General features: G+C 43.0%; 2 protein-coding genes across 2 annotated transcripts in view; one reads left to right on the forward strand and one right to left on the reverse strand.

Moving 5' to 3' along the window:
* Window positions 1-26,349, forward strand: part of LOC148826061 (scavenger receptor cysteine-rich domain-containing protein DMBT1-like) — a 204,241-nt gene that overhangs the window by 162,403 nt on the left and 15,489 nt on the right. The window lies entirely within an intron of this gene.
* Window positions 21,191-23,355, reverse strand: LOC148826069 (uncharacterized). Its single transcript, XM_088926288.1, has 4 exons — window positions 23,299-23,355; window positions 23,018-23,098; window positions 22,023-22,379; window positions 21,191-21,391 (listed from the first exon to the last, which is right to left on the reverse strand). The coding sequence occupies exons 1-4, from the start codon at window positions 23,353-23,355 to the stop codon at window positions 21,191-21,193; spliced, it is 696 nt and encodes a 231-aa protein (XP_088782414.1).

The raw sequence follows: 26,349 nt of genomic DNA on the forward strand, positions 1-26,349 counted from the left end.
TGGCTCCACAGATAATCCTTTTTTGAAGTTTAAGGAGAGGATTTCTTTGTCAATTCAATTAAACATTTCAGAAATGCTGAACGATTGATGTGTTTCACACGCAGTGCGGGCTCTCCTTTGCTTACAAATATTTTTTTTTACACCAATTTACTCAACTACGATTTTTGCTGAGCATTTTGTTTGATAGCTTCCTATTGTATACTGCACTGATTTCTGTATTGTTTAATTTCCCTGTTGATTTTAATTTCTTGTTTTCTAAGACAATCAGACCAGCTGTTCTGACCTTACCTTGCACTGGAGCCACTCTTTTCTTTCTAAAGGCGTGGAGAGAGATGCTACAGCAGGTAACACCCCATGAGAAACATCATGAGCATCTGTAAAAGCTCTGTACCTGCCCGCTCCCCACACCGACAGATTTAAAGGGACATTCTGAAGTATAGAAACATTTTATCGTTACATACTTTTTCTGTGTAGTTCTCCTTCAACTCCGCCCGACAACAGAGGTAATTTTTAATACAGGAGTAAAGGCACATTGCACATCAGCAAAACATCACGTACAGGTTTAGGGAGAGCGACATCAGTGATTGGAAGGTTGGAAGTTTCGGGTCACTTTTTTATAATAGATTCAAGCAACCCTAAATACCTTTTCAAGAAACATTTCAGAATCCCAGTCACATCCAGTACGATTGCTACACAGGTCTACAGTATACAATTAGAATACTGTTTGTGCGTTATATAAAACACACCGCCCAAAGCATTTCTAAAACAGGAATTACACGTTTCTGAATGCGCCCTCCTTTATAAATAAAATAAAAGGTCTGAAGCCTGCTCCAAAGAAGAACTATATTCTTAGCTGACAAAGAAGTGATAGGAAACATCTCGGAAAACGAAGGTGCAGTCGTTTCCACACGTCACACACCTAGAGCTGAACCCGGTGTTCTCTGAAAAAGTAAGATGTTGTGAGTGTGGCTGGGTGGTCTAAGGTGCTGGGTTTGTGCTCCAATTTCTTTGCAGGGGTAGGTTTGAATTTCGCTGCTGCTAAGTGTTTGTGGGTTAAGACAATCCTTCTATTGCGAGTTCAATGGGTAAAAGCTTTGCTTGACAGTCTATCAAGAGACTGAACTAGGTGTTTCAAGATAGTCTTTGTCAGCTTAACATCAAGGCAGAAAAAAGCCTCATTTTTTCTTCCTAACAGCAATGCTCTTTGGTCCCTTCAGCGTTATGCAGGGAACAACATCTGTCGTGATCACTTTTGAGTCAGTGCGAATCGTAGTGTGCCGTAGTTGTTTTTAAAATTGGTTTTGTCGGCATGCTGCATTTGTCTGTGAAACTTTAATGCTGTGCTTTTTCACACCGAATCGTTGGCAGGACCAAAGCTTATTCAACCTTTGCACTCAGCGCTCAATCAGAAATACAGATGCAGCCATTCAAAGTGCGTGGTACAAACACGTGCTGCAGGTATTTCCCCTACGTCATAATGCGTCATACCACGGTACGTGATTGGCTGGCCAAAATGACCGACAGGGGCACTTGTGGTGCGTTGGTCGGTCGTGGAAAGATTTAATCATTTAATGTCTTTACTGTGCACATTTTAATCTGCTTAGTATTGAATATTTTATGGAATTTTACCACTGAAGGGAAATTTTAGTAGCTGAGCATAAAAAGAATAGGAGCATAACGCATTTGAAGATCATAAACGATATTAATTCAGGAACATAAACATATTATGTAAATTGTATATGGCTGGTCTCGGTACTTTAAAGAAAAAATACACACCAGTGTTCCATTTCTCCCTAAAAATTTTAAGCATCAAAGTCTTAAATGTGGTTATTTTGGAAACGTTTTTACGTGCTCCTTGCTTCCTCTGACCATGTTACTGGACGTTTATACAGTATACAGTACTCTGTGAGAAAAGTGATAGTTTTAAGCTTTTCTGCGAATACGCTCGATACCGGAGTAAACAAGCATACTTTTAGAATTTGATTAATAGGGAATATAACATGGAATTGCATATCTAAAAAAAATAATAATGATATAATTATATTCATGTACTGTAACACAAACAGTAGTATATACTGTACACATACAGTGTCTATTGATATGTGTAGGGCTGTCTCACCACTTGTCATGTGAGTGGTGTGATGATTTAAATGTCTGACTTATAAGTGGGAGGTTAGCTGTTCAAATCCAGCTAGCGCCACAATTTTTTTTATTATATTATGGACAATTAATTGACTTTTTTATATTTCTAAATATCACAACATGTTCAAATCTAAGTCATTTTTTAATAACAATGAGTAGTCACCGTCTTTCCCTCTGAATCGCTCCAGTAGCAGGAACCTGTATCGTGTGGGGATCCCTTTAGATCTCCCTTCAGATTTAAAAGGTTATTAATATAATCTTCGGTGTCGCATCTTCCCAGTTTAGCTGATCTTTTGCTGCCTATGCATGCTTACACAGCTGCCTATGCATGCTTACACAGCTCCCTGACTTGACTGAGAAAGCTCTAGTGAACTTAATATTTTTATTATCAACAAATTGTAAATACGACGTTTACATTGGCGTTATTAACTTTTCACTTGAGTGTATGGAGGAGTGTCAGCTGTCAATGAGAGCAGATGGAGAGCAATGGAGGCTGTATGCGTTACAATATCAACATTTACTGTCAAACTTTAAATCAACAATTGATTTAAAGACGATCTGTCAAAGTGCAATGAAATACAATATTGTTGTTGTTGTTATTGTTGTTTCTATCCTGTAAAGCGCTTTGAGAAGCCACCTTTAAAGACGCTATATACAATAAAGTTCATTATTATTACTATTGTTAATTTGCTGGACAGAGAGGTGAACATTATTATGCAGAAGACATTTACGATTTCCGTTACATATTGTGAATCTATAAAGACATTTAATTAAACACGTGTTGCAATTTAAATGGAAATCTCTCTCTTTCTAAAATAATTAAAAGTCTAAACAGTATCAACTTGAATTCTTATCTCTATTAATGTAACTATCAAGTGGTATTGAATAAATACAGCTTTTTAGTATAGATTACACTTTTCTAAAATATATTTTAAAAAACTCCCTTCTTCTTTAAAACACTATACGCCAGAAAATGTGTTTGACGCTGTTGTAACAGAAAGAATAAGGTTCTGGATCCCGAGATGAAGTAAAACAGATGAGTTTATTGCATGCAAGGAACAATAAAGCCGAAGTCTTGTTTCCCGCAAGAAACAACAAAACCGAAGTATTGTTCGATGTGCCGGTACAAACTTTTAGGTTATATAGTCCTTCCTTGCTGCTTTGGACGTCATTCGGTGTTATGGTAAGGGGGGGTGTCATGGTATTTGGCCAATTAAGAGGCCCTGGCCAAATGGTCAGTTTAAGATTATGCCCCCAGGGGGTTCCTGGCTGCATCTGGAATCCTTATCAGTTAACCCCCTTTCCTGCCATAAACCCCTGTTGCTTAGAAGTCTAATTTTCAGGCAGAACTGACTTATGTTAACCATTTTTACATCTTGTCTCTTACATCAACACATTAGCAGGTTAAAGCGATTCCATTGAGGAGCCGGGCGCGAGAATTGTTTCGTTCCTTGATTTTCTGATCTGCAAGGCCCTTTGGCTACAGCGAATGTGAATTCTGTCTGGCATTGCCAGATTTTGAAAAAATAAAATAAAATTTTAATCAAGATGGGGGCAAGGAGTCTTCTTTATGACACTCTCCCTTATAAAATTTTTAATAAAATGGTTTTATTCATTCATAATCTGACTCACATAACTCACATTCCCGAATGCCCCCACCCGCTCAACAATCCTAGGAAGAACACGAAACAGCCTGTTAATAAAATTGTTGCAATTTTGTTCTATCAGTTCTTCCTCCCAGAACTTGTAGATCTCACTGATCAGTTCTAGCTTTGTAATAATAATAATGTTTCTTTATTAGCCCTATACAATTTCTTGCATTAGGAATTCATCTTTTCACATACCCAAGCTTTTCTCCATGGAGACACAGACATGGAGAGAAGCTTGGGGTCAGAGCGCAGGGTCTGCCATTGTACAGCGCCCCTGGAGCAGGTAGGGCTAAGGGTGTTGCTCAGGGGTCCAACAGAGTAGGATTCCTCTGCTGGCTGTAGGATTTGAACTGACAACCTTTCAGTCACAGGTGCAGATCCTTAGCCACAGAGCCACCACTCCGCCCTTTGTGCTAGGTTTAGCAATTTTCTGAATATAGTCTTTCAGCAAATGCCATACCATCTCAATTGGATTTAAATCTGAGGATTCGGCTGGAGTTTTCACCCAGTTCACTCCTTCTGCTATAAGCCTCGCCTTTGCTGCTGTGTGTTTCGTATTGTTGTCTTGAAAGAGACGGTGCCTTGATCCAAAGTGCTCTCTGATATACAGTATGGGGCGGCATGCTGTTTGACCGCGACTTCCTAGAAGAATTCACGATCCATAATTCCTTCGAAAATAAGAAGTGGTCCCAGGTCTCTTCTAGATATACCCCCCTAGACGTGAACCTTAAGTGGATGTTTGGGCTTTGGCTTGTCCACATATCTCCCCTTTTTACAAAATGACATGGTTGAAAACTGTTCCAGAGCTACTGTTGTTTCATCAGTGAAAAGTACATCATAATAATAATTGTTTACACTTATATAGCGCTTTTCTGGACACTCCACTCAAAGCACTTTACAGTTAAAAGGGACTCCCTTCCACCAATGTGCAGCCCCACCTGGATGATGCAACGACAGCCATAGTGCGCCAGAACACTCACTACACACCAGCTATCAGTGGGGAGGAGAGCAGAGTAATGAAGCCAATTCATAGATGGGGATTATTAGGAGGCCATGATTGGTAAGGGCCAATGGGAAAATTGGCCAGGATGCCAGGGTTACACCCCTACTCTTTTCGAGAAGCACCCTGGGATTTTTAATGACCACAGAGAGTCAGGACCTCAGTTTTACTCAGTTTTATCTCATCCGAAGGACAGCACCTGTGTACAGTATAGTTTCCCCGTCACTATGCTGAGGCATTAGGACCCACACAAACCACAGGGTGAGTGCCCCATGCTGGCCCCACTAACACCTCTCCCAGCAGCAACCTTAGTTTTTCCCAGGAGGTCTCCCATCCAGGTACTGACCAGGCTCACACCTGTTTAGCTTCAACACATTGCCAGTTGGGAGTTGCAGAGTGATATGGCTGCTGGCAATGAAATGCCAGCAAATCATGAAATGCCTCTCCCTGTTCAATCCATTGGAGCACTTATTTGAGTCTTTCCTCTTTGTTTTTTACCCTTATCATGGGGCATGAGTTGTTTTTTTTTATATCTCCATCCAAGCTTTCTGCGCACTCTTCTTATCGATGTCGGAATCACGCTCGCACAGAGGTCAGACCATAGCCGTCTTTGAACTTGAACTTGCATCGCCGATAGCTCATCACTTTCATCCATCAGTCTGTCGATGGCTCGCACCATAGGACTTGAAAAAAAAGAGATCAACAGTTAGTTATAAAAATAATGTGCGTAGTTGTATTTACATGCAAAAAAAGCATTTTTAGAAAGTTATTTACCTTTGAATCGTCCTCGGTTTAGATTCTGTTTGCCTCCTCTCCCCTTTATAATGTCGTTTCACTGTGCTTTCACAAACAAAGATGTCCATCAAAGCAAAATGCTGTACAATGTCTCGTGTTGACTTCCCGTTTCCTTTCATCTTCATTATTTGGTGTGAGAGAGTCTTCGTGATTTTGGCCATAGTCCGTCTCCTTGCCAAAGCGATACAGTGGTGCAGCTTGAAGTCAGTACCTGTATACAGTATGGTACAGATAAAACTTACACCATACCAATGAGCTAATACCATGGAAAGACACTCCTATTTTATTTAAAACACAATACGCCAGGAAATGTGTCTGATGCATTAGCAAGTTTAAAAAAATTGCGTTGAAAACCCGGGCGTAACAATTGTTTCCTTTTTCTGATCTCTCACTGTTTGGATACTCGTCTCACCTGCCCTGTTTTTTGTTTTCATTTGCTGTGTATTCCTGCTGCAATCCACTTCTGCCCTCACACCTAAAGAAGACTATTTTACATTTCTTTGTGCGGTCCATAGTGCAATGAACCCTTGCTAATACATTTGCGGTCTTTTCAAAGTATGTCTTTTGAAAGCGAGATGATCTCTGGTTCTTTGACAAAACAAGGCTCGCCAGATAATGTGAAAAAGACACAAATCGAAACCTGTTTTTCTAGCTTATAAAGTCGTGCGATGTGTAAGCAGGAACACAGCATTATATCTTACATATGAAAAATACATAATATAGCTCCCAAACAAACACGAACGGGTTTTTAATAACATGCTTTTATTCACTCATAATCTGACAATTTCAGGAAGACTAAGGAAGGACTAAGGAAGTTGTCATCTGTTGTTGAAGCTCTGTGAGCTCGGTGACTTTGAGACCACTTGTTATCCCAAGTTGTTTGAATCGCCACAATACAAATAGAGAAAAAAGAGCTGACTGACAAGATTTAAGATGTGGCTGTCAATGTTAGATTTAAAAATAAACATATTGCCCAATGTTAGTTACATTGCTTGAAAAATAATTTTATTTCGAGAGACTGGATAAGTAATTCAAGTGTTTTTTTAACTGCCTGAAAAACAAGTAATAATTTAACAATATGTGCAAAAGTTTTATGATATGTCGCTGTTGTGAATGTCTGTGGAGTGTATCTTATTTGCCTGTTCTGGCTGGTGGAGCTCATCCAGCTGTGTCTGGATATCTCGGTCAAATATTCGGGTAGTGTGTATTGTCTGTTTAGGGTTCTGTAGTATTCCACATGGCTGGACAGCTTGTTCCCCCCTCCTGCCACTCTCTGTGTACAGTAGAGCCTCCTGTACTGGCTGGACAGGAGGCTCTACTGTACACAGAGAGGGGCGGGAGGGGGGTGGGGGGGCAAGCCGATACATACTCTTAGAGTTTGATTAATAGGGAATATAATATAAAAATATAGTACTAAAAATAAAATACACTGTACAGACATTCACAACAGCGACTGTCAGAAGATAAGACACAGCTGCTCAGACACCCACTGAATGGAAAGGGGCACTTTAATGTTCTGTACGGCTAATATTAAAGCCAATACTTTAATATTCTTTTCTGTATGTTTAACAATAGTGGGTACTGGCCTAATTTGGCTCTGCACCCGTTGTTAGATGTTAATGTTTTGTTGTTGTTTCCCTGAGGTCTGGCTTTTTTTCTGGAAAACCATAACTCTGTTCTTGTCCAGATTGACTGTCAGTGCCCAGGTCTGACAGTGCTGCTCCAGTAGTGCCAGGTTCCTCCGCAGCCCCTGTTCTGTGGGAGACACCAGGACCAGGTCATCTGCATAGATCAGGAACTTGATTTCTGTAATTAATGCAGATCAAAAAATCAAGGAACAAAGCAATTATTGCACCAGGCTCATCAATGGGATAGCTTTGACATGCTAATGCGTTAGTTTAACAGTCCGGGTGTGGCAAGCCTCTAATGTCTCCCGACTTCGACAAAAGGAACCTGCCTTTCATTGGAAGACAATGAACACATTCTAGCCGTACATGAGAATATAGCATAAATACACCAAGGGATCAGGTGAGTTCCCATCACAAAAAAAAAAACTGCGAGCCTGCACTACAGCGACCACAGTACAGTATGCAGACCAAGACCTTTTACGGGAAGAGACGAGGTGCTTCTGCCGCCCCAGTTTGCAAAGAGTGAAGGGTAAGCAAATACAGCAGACTTCATCTGAAATACGCTATTATAGCGCATATTACAAGGTATTGCCATTTTGAATTATACATTCAATTATAAATATTTCTTCGTAGCCTGTTCTTCAAGAAAACACAGCACGAGCGAAACGATCTTCAAAATCTACCACCAGGACAGTAAAAAAGAAAGCGGTAAGATGGATAAAAAGAAAAGTTTATTTTGACGTCTGTTCCACAACTGATGAATACTACTGTGTGACTTTATTTCTTACATGAATTATGTTATTTTGCCACAGGCCGTGGGACTCTGCTCTCGGCCTCTGGCCAGGGTGCCAACCTGTGGAAGCAGCACCTGTGTGGAGACTTTTCGGCAGCAGCGGGAGCAGTACGACGCAGTACAGGGGAGGATTGGGAAGCTAGAGACACTCCTGAAGATGCAGAAGCCGGAGACAGTGTGTACCGGCAGTCAAACACTTGAGCAGCTGTCTCCCGATGAGTGCCTCCCCCCAACGCGCAGGTTGCAATGCCTGGCAGAAGCTCTGCCCCCCACAGAGCACACACCGCCTCAGGACACTCCATTCCGACCTCTCTGCTCACCACCGCCCAGGACCTGGCTGACGCTGTCCCAGCCGTCTATCTCCCCTCAGGAAGCACCGTTTACAGAGCGGAATTCACAGACGCCAGTTGGACGAATAATTCTCCCAGATATCCAACTGTTGCACATCACTCAAGAGAAGGAGGGGGGTTGTACTTGCAGTGCATCGGCATAGACAGGAAAGCAAGAGCCGACCGCTACGCCGCACTCGTGTTTCGAAATCTTGTGACTTTTGAAATTTACTGGGGGTGGACGACATCGGTAAATTTCGATGGGTCCAGAGGCAAAAGTGCCTTGCCTTGCCATCTCCGGGAAACCTTTAGTAGCATGGTGAATTTGAGATTCTCAACACTTACTTTGTGTGAAAATAATTTGTGATCGGATCAACGAAATGCTTCGAAGAAGAGGCGCTCTTTTCCTCTAGTTTAACAGTCTGTCCAGAAATAAAACATTCCCGTTAAACAAATTGTACAAAAGAAAAAAAACAACTAATTTTTGACAATGAAAAACTGTGTGTGTGTCTCTCTCTGCTGGCGCACGGGCGCAGTGGGGTGCTTATCATTCTCAGTGCATAACAAGGAAGATTAATAAACATAAACATAATCTCATGGTTAAATAGTCAAGTCTAGCCATGTGTGAGTCTAGTCTCACAGAGCTTCAACAACAGATGACAACTTGTGACAACTTGTGAGTTAGATTAAGAATGAATAAAAGCATTTCATTAATAACGCATTTGCGTTTGTCTGGGTGCTGACAAAGTAAAAAACAATTACTTTTTGACAATGAAGAACTGTGTGTGTGTCTCTCTCTCTGCTGGCATTTGTAATCGTTTTTATTTTTAAATACATTTTAGCAAAGTAATGTACCAAAAAAGTATTGTGAGACATATTTGGGTTAACATGTTGAGTGTTCAGTGTGTGGTAATTTGTTTGGTGCGAGTGAAGTTTTATTTAATCTCTGACCCAGGGAAAAGTGTGGTGTGGAGGGTTGAGGAGAAAATGCAGGCTCACGCTGTGTCCGTTATTCTTGATTCTTTTTTTCTTTTTCTGGTTTGGTGGGATAGTTTTTGTTTTTGTTTTATCAATAAAGTTTGATAATCGGCCAGTGAAAGCTCTGTTGTCCTTCACATGAACGCCTGAAACATTTTACAGAACACAGTATTTTTTCTTTAAAATACTAATAACAGCAACATACAGTTTACATAATATGTTGATGTTCCAAAATTAATATCGTTTATGACCTTTATGACCTACGTTATGCTCTTCGTTAATGTGTAAGCCGGAACACATCATTATATCTCATTTTTTATTTCTTTAAAAAAAATCGTTTGCCCAGCCTAACAGTATTGTTATTGTTTTTATCCTGTAAAGCGCTTTGAGGAGCCACCTTTAAAGGCAATATATACAATAAAGTTAATTATTATTACTATTGTTAATTTGCTGGACAGAGAGGTGAACATTATTACGCAGAAGACAAAGATAGCGATTTAGGTTGCATTGTGCTGCTGTAATAGTTTAAAATAATTAAAAGTCTAAACAGTATCAGCTTTATTTATGGGTTGTAATTTTAAAAAGTCAAAAACCACACTCAAAATGCAATTTAGAGCTTTCTGGCAAGAGGAGACACCCAAATTAATAATGTAACATGCTACTGTTTGTGCATGAATAAGGTTATACTGCTATTTCCTTAGATACGCGATTCCATGGGTTTTTTTTTTAATCCCTGGCAGAACCGGGCATCCATAAGAATCAAGTAATAGGTTTATTCCATGCTGAAAAAAAGAAGAAAGAAAACACATTCCATAAGAATCAGTGCTTTTATATAGTGCCTTTAAAGGTGGCTCCTCAAAATGCTTTACAGGATAAAAACAACAATAACAACAACAACAATATTGTATTTCATTGCACTTTGACAGATCGTCCTTAAATCAATTGTTGATTTAAAGTTTGACAGTAACCCTAACACTAACACTAAAATTTTAATTTTTCAAAGAAATGTTTGTTTAAAAAAGAAAAGTCACAGCTCTGGCTGGATTTGAACACCCAACATGTGATGTATAAGTCAGGAACCTAGACGACAGCCCCACTGGCAAGGTCGGTTGATGTGTGTTGAAAAAGCCCTACAGAAACACTATCAACAGACAATGTACAGCGTGTACTATTCTTGTGTTGTGGTACATGAATATAATTATATCGTTATTAATTTCTTTAGATACGGGATTCCATATTATATTCCCTTTTAATCAAATTCTAAAAGTATGCTTATTGACTCCGGTATGGCGTTAGTTAAAGACTTTGATGCTTAAAATGTTTAGGGAGAAATGGAATGCTGGTGTGTATTTTTTCTTTAAAGTACAGAGACCAGCCATATACTGTATGTTTATGTTCCAAAATTAATATAGTTTATGGCCTTCACACGCGTTACAGTATGCTCCTATTCTTTTTATGCTCAGCTACTAAGATTTCCCTTCAGTGGTAAAATTCCATATAAATATTCAATACTTAAACGGGCACAGTAAAAACATTAAATATACATATACATACTGTATACAGTATGGTTTGCATACAGTAATATGTTTATGTTCCTAAATCAATCTCTTTTATGAGCATGTGAAAGGCATGGTGAATCGGAGATTCTCAAAAATTACTGTACTTTGCCTGATTGGAAACAAATGCGTGATTGCGAAATGCTGTGGTGTTACTTTTACAAAGACGGTCAATGAAAAAAAAGAATGTGGACCAGGGCGATACTTTGAGTTTACAGCTTGTCCAAGGTCATTCATTATTAATCCTATTTGTAATATCTTCGTTAAAGACTTTGATGGCGACAGCTCAAACATGAGAGGTTGAACTTTATTAGCTCCACCTTGCGGAAATTCCGGATACTATTATTTTACTTGCAGTACCACGTGGTATTATGAGGTACTATGTGAGAATTTACGGTAACTCGCAGTAGGCTGCGTCAAGTGCACCGCAAAATAATGCAGTATCACCTGCTTGTTTTGAATGGCTGCATCTGTAGAGAGCTGATATTCAAAGACTTCAGCATCAGTACGGGATTGCTTGAATGCAGACATCACTCCTAATACGATTCTCCCGAATTCAGTTTTGCAGTTCTTTAGTGATCTACTTCATTCAGAGGATCTTGTATCGACACTGCTGAAGACAATGGACATAATCACAATTGCGACCGATTGTTCTGGATAATAATGATTGATGTGAGAAAAATACAGCTCCTTGCATTGAAAGCAAGAACCACCAATGCGCTGTTGAGTTGGGTATTTTTCCGTAGTGCTCTTCCTCAGCGTCAAGGTATTTGGCGAGCAAGGGCTACTGTCAACAAGTATGCTAGTTTTAAAAGGTATGTTCAGAGATTCATAGATCTATTTGAAACCGTTTATGGGCATGTTGGCTGGGAATCAAACCTGCTTGAGAAACATCTTTGCTCACCACTATACTAACAACACCCTTCCAAGAACACCAACCACATTTTCACAATCCTCTCTCTCACCTTAAAAGTTATGTAGACTAAGACACCCAATGGAAAATAATTTGATTCACTCAAAGCTCCACTAAATTTTTTGCTGTGATATCATTTTAATTAATATTGGCTATGATAAGGTGTTATTTTTGTCTCTTAAAGTTTAAGAGTCTGCTCCTTTATTCAGATTGGCTGGTATAGGAATAACTTCAATGTTTGCTTACACAGCTCCACCATAGTTATTTGTCCACGTTCTAACAGGATATAAAAATAAGTGATTCATTCAAGCAGAGTGACTGGAAGCTTTAACGCGATCAATACGATCCTGCTTATGTCTTCATTTCCATTAATTTACTCTGTAGTAAAGGAAACGCCAAAGCGGGAAACTGCGGGCATTCTTCATTCGTGGTGGATTGCTTGTGTACAGAGGGCTTCTGGATGTTCCTAAATCAGTTCTGCAGTCACACTGTTGTGTTGGGGTGTAGCTCAGTAGTAGAGTGCTTGTCCCACATATATGAAGGCATAAATTTATAATAACATTTTCATTAAGATAACTATTTTACGCTATCAAGTATTGAACCCAGGGTGAATGCAACCTATTCCTTTACGAGGTGTGCAAATGAGAGAAGTTCCTATTGCTTATATTCTGAATAATGGGGAAATCTCCACCTGATTCGTGAAGATTTGTTAGGCGAGTGGTGCTGTGACTCAGGAGCTGATTCAGTGTTGCTGTGGAGCGCAAGTAGATGTGCTGCTGGCTGGAGAGGATGGAGCAGCATATTGGACTTTGCTTCCCTGGTCCAGTTGAGCTCTTTGCTACTTCTTCTCCTTGGTATGCTGGCTTCAATGGGTCTTGACGTTCCGTCATCTTCAGCCTAACTTTCCAGACATCAGGGCATAATTTCTGGTCCTAATGGGCCTAACTTCCAGATAGTGGTTCTTGGCTTGCCCTATTTATTAGCTTCAGACAAAGACATTCTAATGCCTTGTCTGACAGGGTTCTGGTTGGCCAATTAAAATCTTTGATTTGCATATGTCTCATCCAAGAATTTTGTATTGCTTTGATCAGGAGAAACAGGATAAAATGTCCAGTATTTGGGAAATATCATAACTTCTTTTGAGTAATACATACAGCTTTGATCATTAGAATTCTAAACTACTCATGTTTTGCCCATTCTTTTGAAACCAAACAAGCATAGCCCACTTTATCCTGAAATAATTACGATGTCTTATATCGTATTTTTAATTTAATATTTTGGGTTTACACTTTTGTAGGGGAATGATTTGCCCTATTTTTAGTGCTGTTTGTTTATATAGGGGTTCTTCTAAACTAGTTCAGTGTTCTCGATTAGGCCATTAATTAGGTATGTAATGTGGGAATACAGCCAGCACTTCATACAGTCTTTTATGAATGGAATGAAGGATGCTATTTTATCAGGTCAAAATTCTGATTTGCTAAACAAGCAATCAGAGTAAGTTGTATGCCATCTCGACACCAGAGGAGTGACTCGGTTTTCCTAACTGGGACCCTCAATCGATGTGAATGGATCATAATAATTTGTTTTTTAAATGCTAAATCCTTTCAATAATGCTTATTACAATCAGTATTCTGACCTTTTCTTCTGTTGTATTATAAAACAAGTGATATCTATGGGCATTTGCTCAGACATCTGTAGCGGCGAGGCTTAATAATAAGGCAGAATTAAGTGTTTCTGAGCTTCCCAAATGAGGCCCCATTTCTCTGTTCATCTCTGTGGTGCAGCCACAGAGAAACTATTCATGCAAGATGATTTAAGGTTTCCTAGGACAGCTCCCAAAGGGGGATGCACTTAGCTAAGTCTGGCTATCATGATCAATGGTCATCCACTGGCGCCTATCAGTCTAGGGAGTGCCGGATGGACATCTGGACTGCGTTACTAAGTGTCAGGACTAAGTGACTCATATCTCACCTTGATCAACCAATCAGGGACTGGTAGGGCTGAGTAACCCACGTGGGACTCTGATGCCCATGGAACTTTCAGCCAATCAACAAGCTGAAGTTCCTCCAGGTAAAAACAGGCAACACAGGCCTGGAGATTCAGATTCAACAAGATTCAGATTCGGGAGATTCAGTAAGATTCGGGAGATTCAGTAAGATTCTGGAGAGGATTCTGTGGACTGTTCTAAAGGGAATTCAAAGGAGAATTCCAGGGCAGGACGGCCCAGGAGCAGAAGGCTCCCAAGGGCAGGACATTCTCGCAGCGCGCCTCCTGACCATCCTGAGACTCAGCCCGGACAACCACGGAACGGCCAGTGTGTCCGAGGGCCAGAACTTTCCTTTGTTCTAAGAGTCTAGAGTGGAGGTTGCCAGAGAGTAACCAGCAGCAGGCCTCGTGAACAGGTCAGAACTGTGGACAGCTGAATCACCATTCAGAACTAGCTCTTCATCAGGAACGAACCAGTCCTCTTCCTGACTTGCTGGGACCCACAGTCATCTTTTCTCCTGTGCACAAACTTTGCTAGTTAAAGCCAACACTAACTAGCCGGTCAGTGAGCATCTGCAGCGCACCGTCGCAAGCCGCACAGCACAGCCTGGCACCGAGCCAGACAGCGCGGATTGGACAGCAACAGCCTGCAACTGTTTCTTTGTGCCCGCAGGAGATCTGAATCCCCAGAAATTGGATGAGTATTCAACTTCAATGCATTACAGCTCGAGAATTCAATTGCTATCCCAACCAGTTGATATCAATTTAATTCCTAAGAGTTATGTACTTGTTTTGAGTATCTAATGTAGAAGTTGTAACCAAGTTCACTTTACGAAACGGTCTTAATGAATGATATACTGAACGTATGTCCTCTTGATATGTGTAACACTTCGTAACTGATTGAATATATATCTTTTGTATTCTGATAACCCTCTCGATAAGATCTGTTAGGTTTAAGGCATACTCTATGTATTAATAAATGTATCCTCGTGTATTAGTACCTGTGTGTGTGCGTTGTTTGAGTTATATCGCATGGTTGGATTCTAAAGCCATCAAAAGAATCAACTTTGTGATTTACTGCTACAATTGAAAATTGTCTCAGTAAATGCCCAAACCCTACAGAACTGGTGCCTTCAGAGAGCCACTATGATTACATATTTGGCGTCCCTGAACGGCTATGAAACACTACATTTATGGCGTCCCTGGGTGGGCGTGGCAAGACTGAAATGAATCAACCAAGCGGAATAATTCATATAAAACGCCGCGGGTTTCATACACGATAATACAGTGTGCTGAAAGCCGAAAGAAAAAGTTCCCCTTGCTCTTTAAGCAGTGCTTGATTGTTTTGTGATCTTTTGCAATCTACCAGGTTGATTGCATACTTGATCTTGTGGTTTTCTGTGGTAAAACTGTGATTTCGTACTTAAAAGTAATACTCTTTAAGTTTAACGATGGTTGCTAAAAGGTCTGAATTCGAGTCGCTATTAAGCACTCTCTCTAGCAGCGACAAGTCTGACCACGATCTCTTCCATATCTCCGTCAGCGGAGAAGCTAGAAGAATAAATCTCCATTCTCTGAGAGAGCTAGCGAAGGACGTAGAGAGATTTGACCCCGCAGTGTCAGAGAATAATATCGAGAGTTATATTCAAGACCTCAGGTATAACCTGCAGTACCTGCCAAACGCCACAGAACAGGAGAAAGTGTTTCTGGTCAGGAAAACTACCAGCAGAGCTGTACATGAGTGGATGGCTAGGCAGATGAAAGAAGTCTGTAATGATTTTGAGCAGCTATGTCATGCACTTATCGAAGAATACAGTGCGTTTATTGACCCGACTGCCGCGATAGCTGCCGCCCTTAACATTAAGCACGAGAGAGCAGAGTCCCCTCGCGAATATTACGAGAGACTTAGACGAACTTATTTTGCAGGGCGAAATGATGAGGGTTGCGAAGAGAACATACATTTCAAGGGTTTATTCATTGCGAATCTCCACCCATCAGTCAGAAAGATGATCTTAATGCATACAGATGCACAGACCATGAAAATGACTGATATTAGGAGATTCGCGCAGAAAGCCTGGGAGTATGATGTCCAAAGTCGCTCTGAGCAAAAAGCTGTTAAAGCGACTGTGTTCGCCGTCAGAGCCAGCAGGGTTAATTCCCCCCTGCTCGAAGGAGCACAGGCTCCTGAGCTGGCTAAGCCCCGTTCCAAAGCAGGCACACAGGACCGCACCCAGCGTCCTAAGAGCCATGAGAACACCGGGGGAGGGAAAGGGCTAGATAAAGCTGAACAAAAGGATTCAGTAGCCGCCCGCCTGGCCAGGCTTGAACAAGCTTTATTAGGACAGGGACAACCGCTCCCCAAGGCTGCCGGAAGCGTGAATGAGCTGATACTCTCCACTGGAGGAGGCGGAGACCCGCCCCCTCTCCCTCCCTCAGTCTATCTGATTGAGCGGAAGGGTTCCTGCCTGGATGAGGTCAGCCACTCCCAAGCGAGTGCTGACTCCACCCCTGAAGCCACAGAGCAGGCAGTAAAACACAGAGGAAAAGCACGAAGCTTTTACCTCAAGGCTGCCATGGGAGATGTCTTACCCAGTGAGACACTGATTGACACTGAGGTTGAAAGGTGTTTGATGTCACACGGCAAGCTCAAACGGGTTGAAAAAGAAAAGGGCATGCGACTCAGAGTGGAACCTTTGGTGGATCACCAGAAAGGCAAAGTGTGGAAACAGGTCAAGGCTCCTAAGCCTTCTGTACAGAAGGAAAGGGGGGCCAAGAGGCAGACTGTGCTTACACAGTGCCCACCGAACACAGAAGCCTATGCGGAGATTCCTTCTGTTCCCTCTGGACAAGAAATAAAAATATTTTCTTGTTCCCCGGATATACAGGGAAGTCGTGCCCTGGCCAAGGTCCCAACAGCCTCCATGCCACAGGAGCGGTGCTCCGAGCAGCCGCCTGATCCACCAGGTAAAGCACACACCTTTTACATCCCTAAAGAGGAGCAGATCTCCCCACCTGGCGATGAAAAGGAGCTTTCCCTGTGCACCCTGGCACCCAAGAGGGGTCAGGACCACCACCCTGCAGTGGTGGAAGGGATCCAGATGGCAGGAGAGCAGGTTGGTGATGTAGCCCTCACCCTTAGCCCTGAGAGGTCCTCTATCAGTGAGGATCTGCTTGAGCAGCTGTCATGGGGCCACCGCCAGGTGCCCCTGGTGCAACATTCACAGGTTAGACAGGAGGTCCAGCTGGACGCTGAGACTACTGCGCTGTGGACACACCTGATCCCAGATGCCGATTCCCTCTGCTGTGACCCAGGGAACCTGCAGTCAGGTAACATTATTTCTCACAACTACCAGGTAGTGAGTGAGACTGACCTGATTGTTCCTGCCTCAACGGCAGGGTTGCCAACACACCCAGTCCCCCAGAAGGGACAGGGAATGAAAGCCGAGCCGGTTTTCTTACAGCCACCAGCTCAGTCTGTCAGTCTGAGTCTGACCAACAGTGGTTCAGCCAGACTGGAGCTGGATGGTCAAGTCACCCGCCTGCCAGTGCAGGACATCGCAAAGAGGGGTGTCAGAATCCCCGCCTGCACTGACATGGGCCTGGTGGGTGATAGTAAGTTCAAAGACAATGAACTAGCTATCCCAGTGCTGGGGCAGCTCCCTGAACCCCTAGCGAGGGAAGGGGGGAGCGAGCAGGTGTCCTACACCTACCCCCAGCGAACGACTGTAAACATGCCGATAGAGGGATTCCTCAATCAGGAAGTGTGCAGGGTGGACCTGAACAGTGAGAATGGGGTAACAATCCCAGATCACTCAGGTGCTCCAGATGACCACTCAGCCGAGGGTCAGGCATGGTCCACCGCTGCACCGCCCCCTGCAGGGTTCCTAGAGCACAGGCATGAACAAATCGAAAAAGCAGATGCCCTGGAAATGGAGGAGCAGCATCAGCAGCTGTGTCAGATCTCCCCAGATTTCCAGGATGTTGGTGCCCAAGATGCCACATGGCATACTGAGAAAGACACCATGTACACGCTGCGCCAGCTTAGAAAGGCAACAGTCACTCAGAAGGAGATGACTGGGATCAGCCACCCTAAAAGACTTTTGGGAGGACTGATTGCTGCCACCACTGTTGTGCATTTGCTCTTTTTGGTAGGTTTGTGTGCTACTGGCACTCTCACCCTGACTGCCCCAAGAAGGCAGGTGTCAGAGAGGCCAGAGGGTAGTGACAGACTGTATCGACAGCAGCAAAAGTTGGAAAGCTTAGGGAAAATCCTACAGGCAACCTCCTATGCAACAGGGTTAAACCTTATTCCCCAACCAGTGGACATGATTGTTGGTGTTATACAGTGGGTTTATGCTTGTGTGCAACAGGCCAGAATGTTGACACAAGACCTGTTAAGGGAGTTTAGTGCCACTGTAGCCAGTCTAGCCACGGCACAAATCCCAACCCACTTGATTCCACTCTTCTCAGTAGAGGAGTATGTGACATTAACCCCATCGCTCATAGCTCACCCAGAAGGCAATCCAAGATTGAATTCGGTTCCAAATCTTGAGATGGGTATGGCTACCAAAGCTATCCATTGGCTGTGTCTAAACGATTCACCAATGAAGGGTGTAAAGCTACTAACGAGCAGAGGAAGGTTAATGAACCCCATGAAGAGCAGGTGGGAAGTAAATGGCTGGTCAGCACACCACGTTTAACTGACACTGTGACTTGTGACAGGCATGATGCAGCTACCTAATAAAACAGTTCCTTTAAGTTCCTGAGGAGGCCATAGTACAGCATGGTAACTTAACACTGTACGGTCTAGAACCAGACAACATAAGACCAAACTTGAGGTCATGGATGCCTTCAGGTGCCACACTAAGGAATTGGATAGAAATCCAAGAAACAGTAAGCCCTGAAGAGGTACAGGTAGTTAGTTTGCTTTAATGGAACAAACCTCCAAACCACCCAAGCAGATACCCAACACAGGTGTTGTGGTTTATCGGGGGGCTGGGAACAGGAACTGGTGTTATTGTAACACTGCTGCCGGGTAGCTGGATCATGACTGACAGTGTACTCTGAATGATGTACTCTTACATCAAGATGTACTCCGGGTAGCATGAATGAGTCAAAGGTAGCATGCCAAAAGAAAGGAAGTGACTTCTCCCCAAATATCTACCACAGAGGTATCAGATATTGACAGTGAACTTCCTGATGTGTAATTCCTAGACTTAGATAATGTCTCCTACCGTGTTTATACATACTCCAGATGTTATTCATCCTGTTTGTATCCAATGCTGGTTCCGGTATGAATTCTCGAGGAGTAATGTAGACATTTAAGATTAATGTTCTAATGGCAAGGGACATCACTTAACTCTGTTTTGTTTTGAAGGCAACAACGCCTCAGGACCTCGTGACCTTCAAAAAGGGGGGATATGTAGCGGCGAGGCTTAATAATAAGGCAGAATTAAGTGTTTCTGAGCTTCCCAAATGAGGCCCCATTTCTCTGTTCATCTCTGTGGTGCAGCCACAGAGAAACTATTCATGCAAGATGATTTAAGGTTTCCTAGGACAGCTCCCAAAGGGGGATGCACTTAGCTAAGTCTGGCTATCATGATCAATGGTCATCCACTGGCGCCTATCAGTCTAGGGAGTGCCGGATGGACATCTGGACTGCGTTACTAAGTGTCAGGACTAAGTGACTCATATCTCACCTTGATCAACCAATCAGGGACTGGTAGGGCTGAGTAACCCACGTGGGACTCTGATGCCCATGGAACTTTCAGCCAATCAACAAGCTGAAGTTCCTCCAGGTAAAAACAGGCAACACAGGCCTGGAGATTCAGATTCAACAAGATTCAGATTCGGGAGATTCAGTAAGATTCGGGAGATTCAGTAAGATTCTGGAGAGGATTCTGTGGACTGTTCTAAAGGGAATTCAAAGGAGAATTCCAGGGCAGGACGGCCCAGGAGCAGAAGGCTCCCAAGGGCAGGACATTCTCGCAGCGCGCCTCCTGACCATCCTGAGACTCAGCCCGGACAACCACGGAACGGCCAGTGTGTCCGAGGGCCAGAACTTTCCTTTGTTCTAAGAGTCTAGAGTGGAGGTTGCCAGAGAGTAACCAGCAGCAGGCCTCGTGAACAGGTCAGAACTGTGGACAGCTGAATCACCATTCAGAACTAGCTCTTCATCAGGAACGAACCAGTCCTCTTCCTGACTTGCTGGGACCCACAGTCATCTTTTCTCCTGTGCACAAACTTTGCTAGTTAAAGCCAACACTAACTAGCCGGTCAGTGAGCATCTGCAGCGCACCGTCGCAAGCCGCACAGCACAGCCTGGCACCGAGCCAGACAGCGCGGATTGGACAGCAACAGCCTGCAACTGTTTCTTTGTGCCCGCAGGAGATCTGAATCCCCAGAAATTGGATGAGTATTCAACTTCAATGCATTACAGCTCGAGAATTCAATTGCTATCCCAACCAGTTGATATCAATTTAATTCCTAAGAGTTATGTACTTGTTTTGAGTATCTAATGTAGAAGTTGTAACCAAGTTCACTTTACGAAACGGTCTTAATGAATGATATACTGAACGTATGTCCTCTTGATATGTGTAACACTTCGTAACTGATTGAATATATATCTTTTGTATTCTGATAACCCTCTCGATAAGATCTGTTAGGTTTAAGGCATACTCTATGTATTAATAAATGTATCCTCGTGTATTAGTACCTGTGTGTGTGCGTTGTTTGAGTTATATCGCATGGTTGGATTCTAAAGCCATCAAAAGAATCAACTTTGTGATTTACTGCTACAATTGAAAATTGTCTCAGTAAATGCCCAAACCCTACAGAACTGGTGCCTTCAGAGAGCCACTATGATTACATATTTGGCGTCCCTGAACGGCTATGAAACACTACACATCCCTTGTTTTTTTAGGTTTAATGCAGTTGGTATAGCCAAGTGACTTATTCATTTAATATCAGTAGAATGGCAAAACGTGCACAGCTATATAAGTACCGCACACTGACTGATTGTGCTACTGGAGCTTTGCAAGTCCAAAGACTGACACTGCATAAACAAACGGTGAAACACAGGTTTTCGTCTGTGGATCCATCTCCACATGGGTGAAGGGGACAGTAAAACAGTAAGGAAAATACAAGAGAGGAAACTGAAAGAATTGTGTTCACTGCAAAGTAGGAAGAGGTGGTTGGACACGTAAACCAGCTTGGTGGTTAATTTGTGACATTTTGGGTGACAATTAGCAAACGGATTTGTCTTCATGTTCCTTAAGCTGTGCAGTATATAGCCGACGCACGTCTTCATGAAGAATCTCTGTAAGTCAATTAAACATTTTATTTTCAAGTCGACTCCTTTACATGAAATAGACACCAACAGTACAAGGGGATGAGAAATGTCTTTTATGAAAATAAACCTGCTATTCACAGACCTCGGCCACAGCGTCTCCCAGGTACTTCTGCAGGATGAGGTCGAGCTCGGCTGCAGCCTGGCAGAAGCACTTGTCCACCTCGGAGAAGTCACACCTGACCGTTGTGTTTTCGAAGTAGGATTTCAGCGCCTCTTTCGCCTCCTCGTAGTTGTCCTGCTTCATGATTCCTGTGCCCTGGAAGGGAAAATCCTGGGAAAACAGGGAGAGAGAATCATTCAAGATGTCTTGACCAGGTCTGCTGCAGTCAAACTAATCCTTCATTATCAGAGCTTCCATTGTCTTGCCTGTTGTCTTCAGTGTTTTAATTTGAGGTTTTTGTGTAACTCCTAATCATTACGACCCTGAATCTTGGCTCCCTCTCCTGTACCATGCAGGGAGAACAAGAAAGGTGAATCATCATCATCATCCCTTAACGATTTTCCAAATTGCCTGACTGAGACACCACCAAGAGGAAGAGCTGGAGTGTCACTTCATAACATCATCAGTAGGCAGTGAGTCAAGAGAGGGGGAGTTGTCTCACTGTTATCCTTATCTATGATCAAGAGTCTCACCTCCTGCTCTAAGCTGCCCCTAGTTGTGATCTGTAGACAGTGTGTCTTCCACCCCACCCACCTCCTGAGGGAATAATCTTGAATAAACAGAGGGCTGGAGACCCAGTCCAGCTCCTGTCTCTCTCCCCTTGGGGACGGGAGATTTTCTCGGAACCATGTTGAGGTGAAATGGGAGTGGGATGACACAGGTGTCTTGGAGAGGTGAGTCACCCCAGCCCCTGTGTACCTCAGTGTGATTCAAGCAAGGGGGAGTGGTTTAAGGGATTTACCAATCCCGCATACGCAGCCTCTGATCCAAACTCAGGAAGGACTTCATTGTACAGCGCCAGGCAGTCCAGCTGAATAGATGATATCATGTTCTGATCCCAGGTCCGCACCCAGCTCTCCTCCTCCTGGAGCAGCCCCTCCAGCTTGACCTGGAGGCCCTCCCTGAGCTGCCACAGGGCCGCTGGGGTCAGGCCCGGGTGAGCGGGTGTACCAGGGGGTGGGTGAGGGGGCGAGCAATGGGGTATGGGGGCTGCCAAGGAGGAGGTCCATGCCCTGTCCTTCTGTAGATCCCTCTCCGGGCCCTTAGGGCAGTTCCACAGCTGGGTCTTGGTCTCCTGCCTGGTGATTGGCTGGCTGGCCTGAGGGGACAAGGGCAAAGAGAGGGCATGAGGAGGACAGAGAGAAAACTGAGAGGGTCTTCTCCAGGAGGACCAGGCCCTACCCCTGGTCTCCCAGCAATCACAGTCATCATCATTGCAGCTGAAACCAAACTTTTGATAGACGTCACAGACATATCAGGCTCACAGACTTGCAGCTCTCAGCTGCCTGGGGTGAGACACAGGGAGTCTGCTCCCTCTTCCTCTGACAGTCCTATCAAATGACAGCAGCAGACCTGATCCAACCCCACCTTCCCTTTCACACACAGCCACACACAGGCATGACTGTGTCACCATCATCACCACCTCCACCATCACAATCTCCACTATTTTCCATTACCATCATCATCACTTCCACCATCACAACCCCTACGATCTTCATCACCATCATCATCACCTCCACCATCACAATCTCCACTATTTTCGTCATCATCATCTTCATCACATTTCTAATAAATGATCTCCACCATCTTCACCGCCATATCCTTCTTCATCATGACAATCATCATGTCCACCATCATCATCATCAACACTTTTCCATCAACATCATCATCATAACCACCTTCATTATCTACACTATCATCTGCATCATCCTGAGCGGAACACATTGGTTGTCTTACACTGGAAGAATCTTTGCTCAGAGCCTCAGTATTGGTCGACCCTCTCTGGCCTTTCAGGGTCACATCCGTCTCTGTCAAGACCTGTCAACAAGATGACTGCTTTAGTCTCACCAGCAGAACCCAACCAAGTTTGTGTCTCAGTACAGGTTTATTCTTAGTCTAACAGAATTAATACTTGGGGAAGAGCATTTAATAATGAGAGCAGGAGGCACTTCTTTACATAGAGGGAGGTGGGTGTGTGGAACAAGCTATCCAACCATGTTGTTGAAGCCAATACTCACGTTCCTGTGAGATCTGCCCCAGGTCTCGGTGTGACGCCCTTCTCTCTGCTCGGCCATCCCTCTCTCCACTTGAGGGAGATTCTCCTGGCGGCACTGGGGAGGAGAAAACAGTTACCAGACAGACAAACACACTGTCATCATCATCATTGGCCAAGATGACCCTACATGACAGTGGTCTGTCCTCGATTCAGAAGCAGTGTCCAGCCCTTGTCTATACCGCTTCATGATCCCCAACATCCCTGTCGAGACCTGTTGAGGGGCCAGTTCTGCTAGACCAGGGGTCTCAAGCCTAATCACAATACTTGGGGGGCCAGGTGCATCTCCAGGCTTTCTTTCCAAAAGGGGCTAGCCAATTAAACAATTAAGCTAATTATTTTCATAAGAAGATGTGGAAATAATGTGTTTAATAATATATTTTGATGTCTCTCACTGTTGAAGACTCAAAATATTCAAGGCACAGTTGGATATTTAAGGTCTGGATAAAGGTACAGTATTAGAATATTTTTTGTTTCATTCAAAAATTAGATCAACTTTGTAATCAAGACCTCTGGGCAATAAACCAGATGATGCACCAGACCCTCTAGGAATGGAGTTTGAGACATGCTCACCCTCTCTCATACACAACCTCACACACACTCACCCTCTCACTACTACTAATAATAATGCAGTTCTTGGGTCTGGCTCCACAACCTGTGTTGAGTCTCCTGTTACCTCCTTCCTGATCTGGGGATGTCAGACACAGTTCTGTTACAGACATGGGCTGGACTAGACTCACAAGCACACACACCCACAGACACACACTCCCACACACTAACACACATGCAGATGCACACACTGTCAGGTAGAGTCTTTCTCTTCTTCAAGAAGGAGGAGGAAGAAGAGGAAGAATCACAATATGAAGAAGGCCAGCAGTGGACTCACAGCTCTCTGGGTCTGGGGCCTGACTCTCAAACTTGTCTCCAGTCTCTGGTGGGTTTGGACATCTTCTCTGTTCACCTCTGTTTACATCTGTGGACAGGACAGTTCAGTTAGACAAACAAGTTCGACTAGACTTCACTCTCACAGTCAATCAATCAATCAATTTTTTCTTATATTTTGCCTTTTAATCCAGAACATCAAAGCACTTTACAAAACATGCCTGGAAAATAGAGTATAAATGTGTAATACTGTAGTTCCTGGAGTAACTGCTTGGATAATCCAACTACCACTGTTGTTACTTCTGTTGCTACTACTATGACCATGACTACAAATTCTAATATTAATTCTGATATTAATACTACTACTGCTGTCATTACTACTAATAGTGATAAAAACAGAGCACTCACAGCTCTCTGGACGTTGGTCTGGAATCTAGAAAGTGGTTCCATTCTCAGGCGACTCTGGACCTCAACACCTGTTGATGGGTCACTTCTGTCAGACAAACCAGTGGAGCCCAAGCCCACCTACACACACACTCACACACACTGACAGATATACACCCACACAATCACACACATTATCACACACTGACAGACACCCACCCACACATATTCACACACTCACAGACACACATTCACACACTGACAACCCACACTCACAGACACACATTCACACACTGACAACCCACACTCACAGACACACAGACACACATTCTCACACTGACAGACACACACACATACACTACACACACTCACAGACACACATTCACAGACACACACACAGACACAACACACACTAACAGACACGACATACATTTATACACACAATCAGACACATACTCGCACACATTCACAGACACACACATAGACTACAAATACTTATAGACACACACCAACACACACGGACAAAAACACACACACTCATAACTACAAATACAGTATAACTAACACTAACACAAATGCCACTAACATTAAAACAGTAACACTATCACTAAGAATTACACTATCATTATCACTGACACAAACTACTACTACACTACTAATACTAATAATAACAGTAATGTTATCACTAAAACTAACATGACTACTAGTGTAAATACTCTAACAGTAACTCTATAATTATAACTAATATTAACATGAATACGGGCATCAAAACTATCAGTAGCGCAATCACCATTAATACTGACATGAACACTAGCATTAATATTAAAGCTACCGATTGTACTCTCACTAGTATTAAATATAAATACACTCACATTAGTATTAGTCCGTGACGTCACACCACTGTTTGTGACGAAGGCGAGACACCTAGCTGGGCACAGTGATGTGGCACGTGTCACCGTGGTTACCATACTTATGACTTGTAAACAGTGGAAAAATGCATTTAAACTGTTACCTACACAAATTTATCAACTTGGAATATAATTTTCAAGCTCTAGAATACAATTTCTAAACAATAATTTAAATAATTATTCTTTAATTTGGGATTGAACATTATGAACACTAAACGCACTATGGTATTTAATCGATACGGGTTTTATTGACTATTTTCTAGATATTTAAAGAATTTAAAGAAAGAAAAGAATCAGTACTCACCAATCTGTGAAGTTAATCGATGATTCTAAGGTTTTTTAGCTGAATTAATTGGTTGTCGATACATAAGTGATCATTGACCCTCCTCCCGCGGTCTCGCTTTCTGATCCCGGTGCTCTGGCTGGTGTCTGTGACGTCACAGCGCTCTTTCTGACAGAGCAGAGCGCGTCTCCGCTGAAGGAGACTCCTGTCCGGAGCACGGGGGGGGGGGGGGGGCTTTGCTTACAGATATAACATCTCCAATAATAAAACTTATCGGGCTGTGAGGAGAGGCGATTCATAACAGCTGGAGAAGAAGAACGACAACCGAGAAATTAAATTCATTAAGCAGGAAAAAAATAATTTACTACACAGATTATTGAGTTGTGTAGCGTAATCCCGTAAAGCACAAGAGAAAGAGCCCAAGTCCCTGTAATAAGATGTTATAAATTGACCAGACTATAGCTCTTAGCAGTGGGACTCAGATCACACAGAAGACCTTTCTGTGTGTGATTCCACACCAGTCCTGGAAATCAGAGTCTCCCACACGTCATTCACAGGC

The sequence above is a fragment of the Atractosteus spatula genome, chromosome 10 (genome assembly GCF_055471065.1).
Source record: "Atractosteus spatula isolate fAtrSpa1 chromosome 10, fAtrSpa1.hap1, whole genome shotgun sequence".
Classification (NCBI taxonomy): Eukaryota; Metazoa; Chordata; class Actinopteri; order Semionotiformes; family Lepisosteidae; genus Atractosteus; species Atractosteus spatula.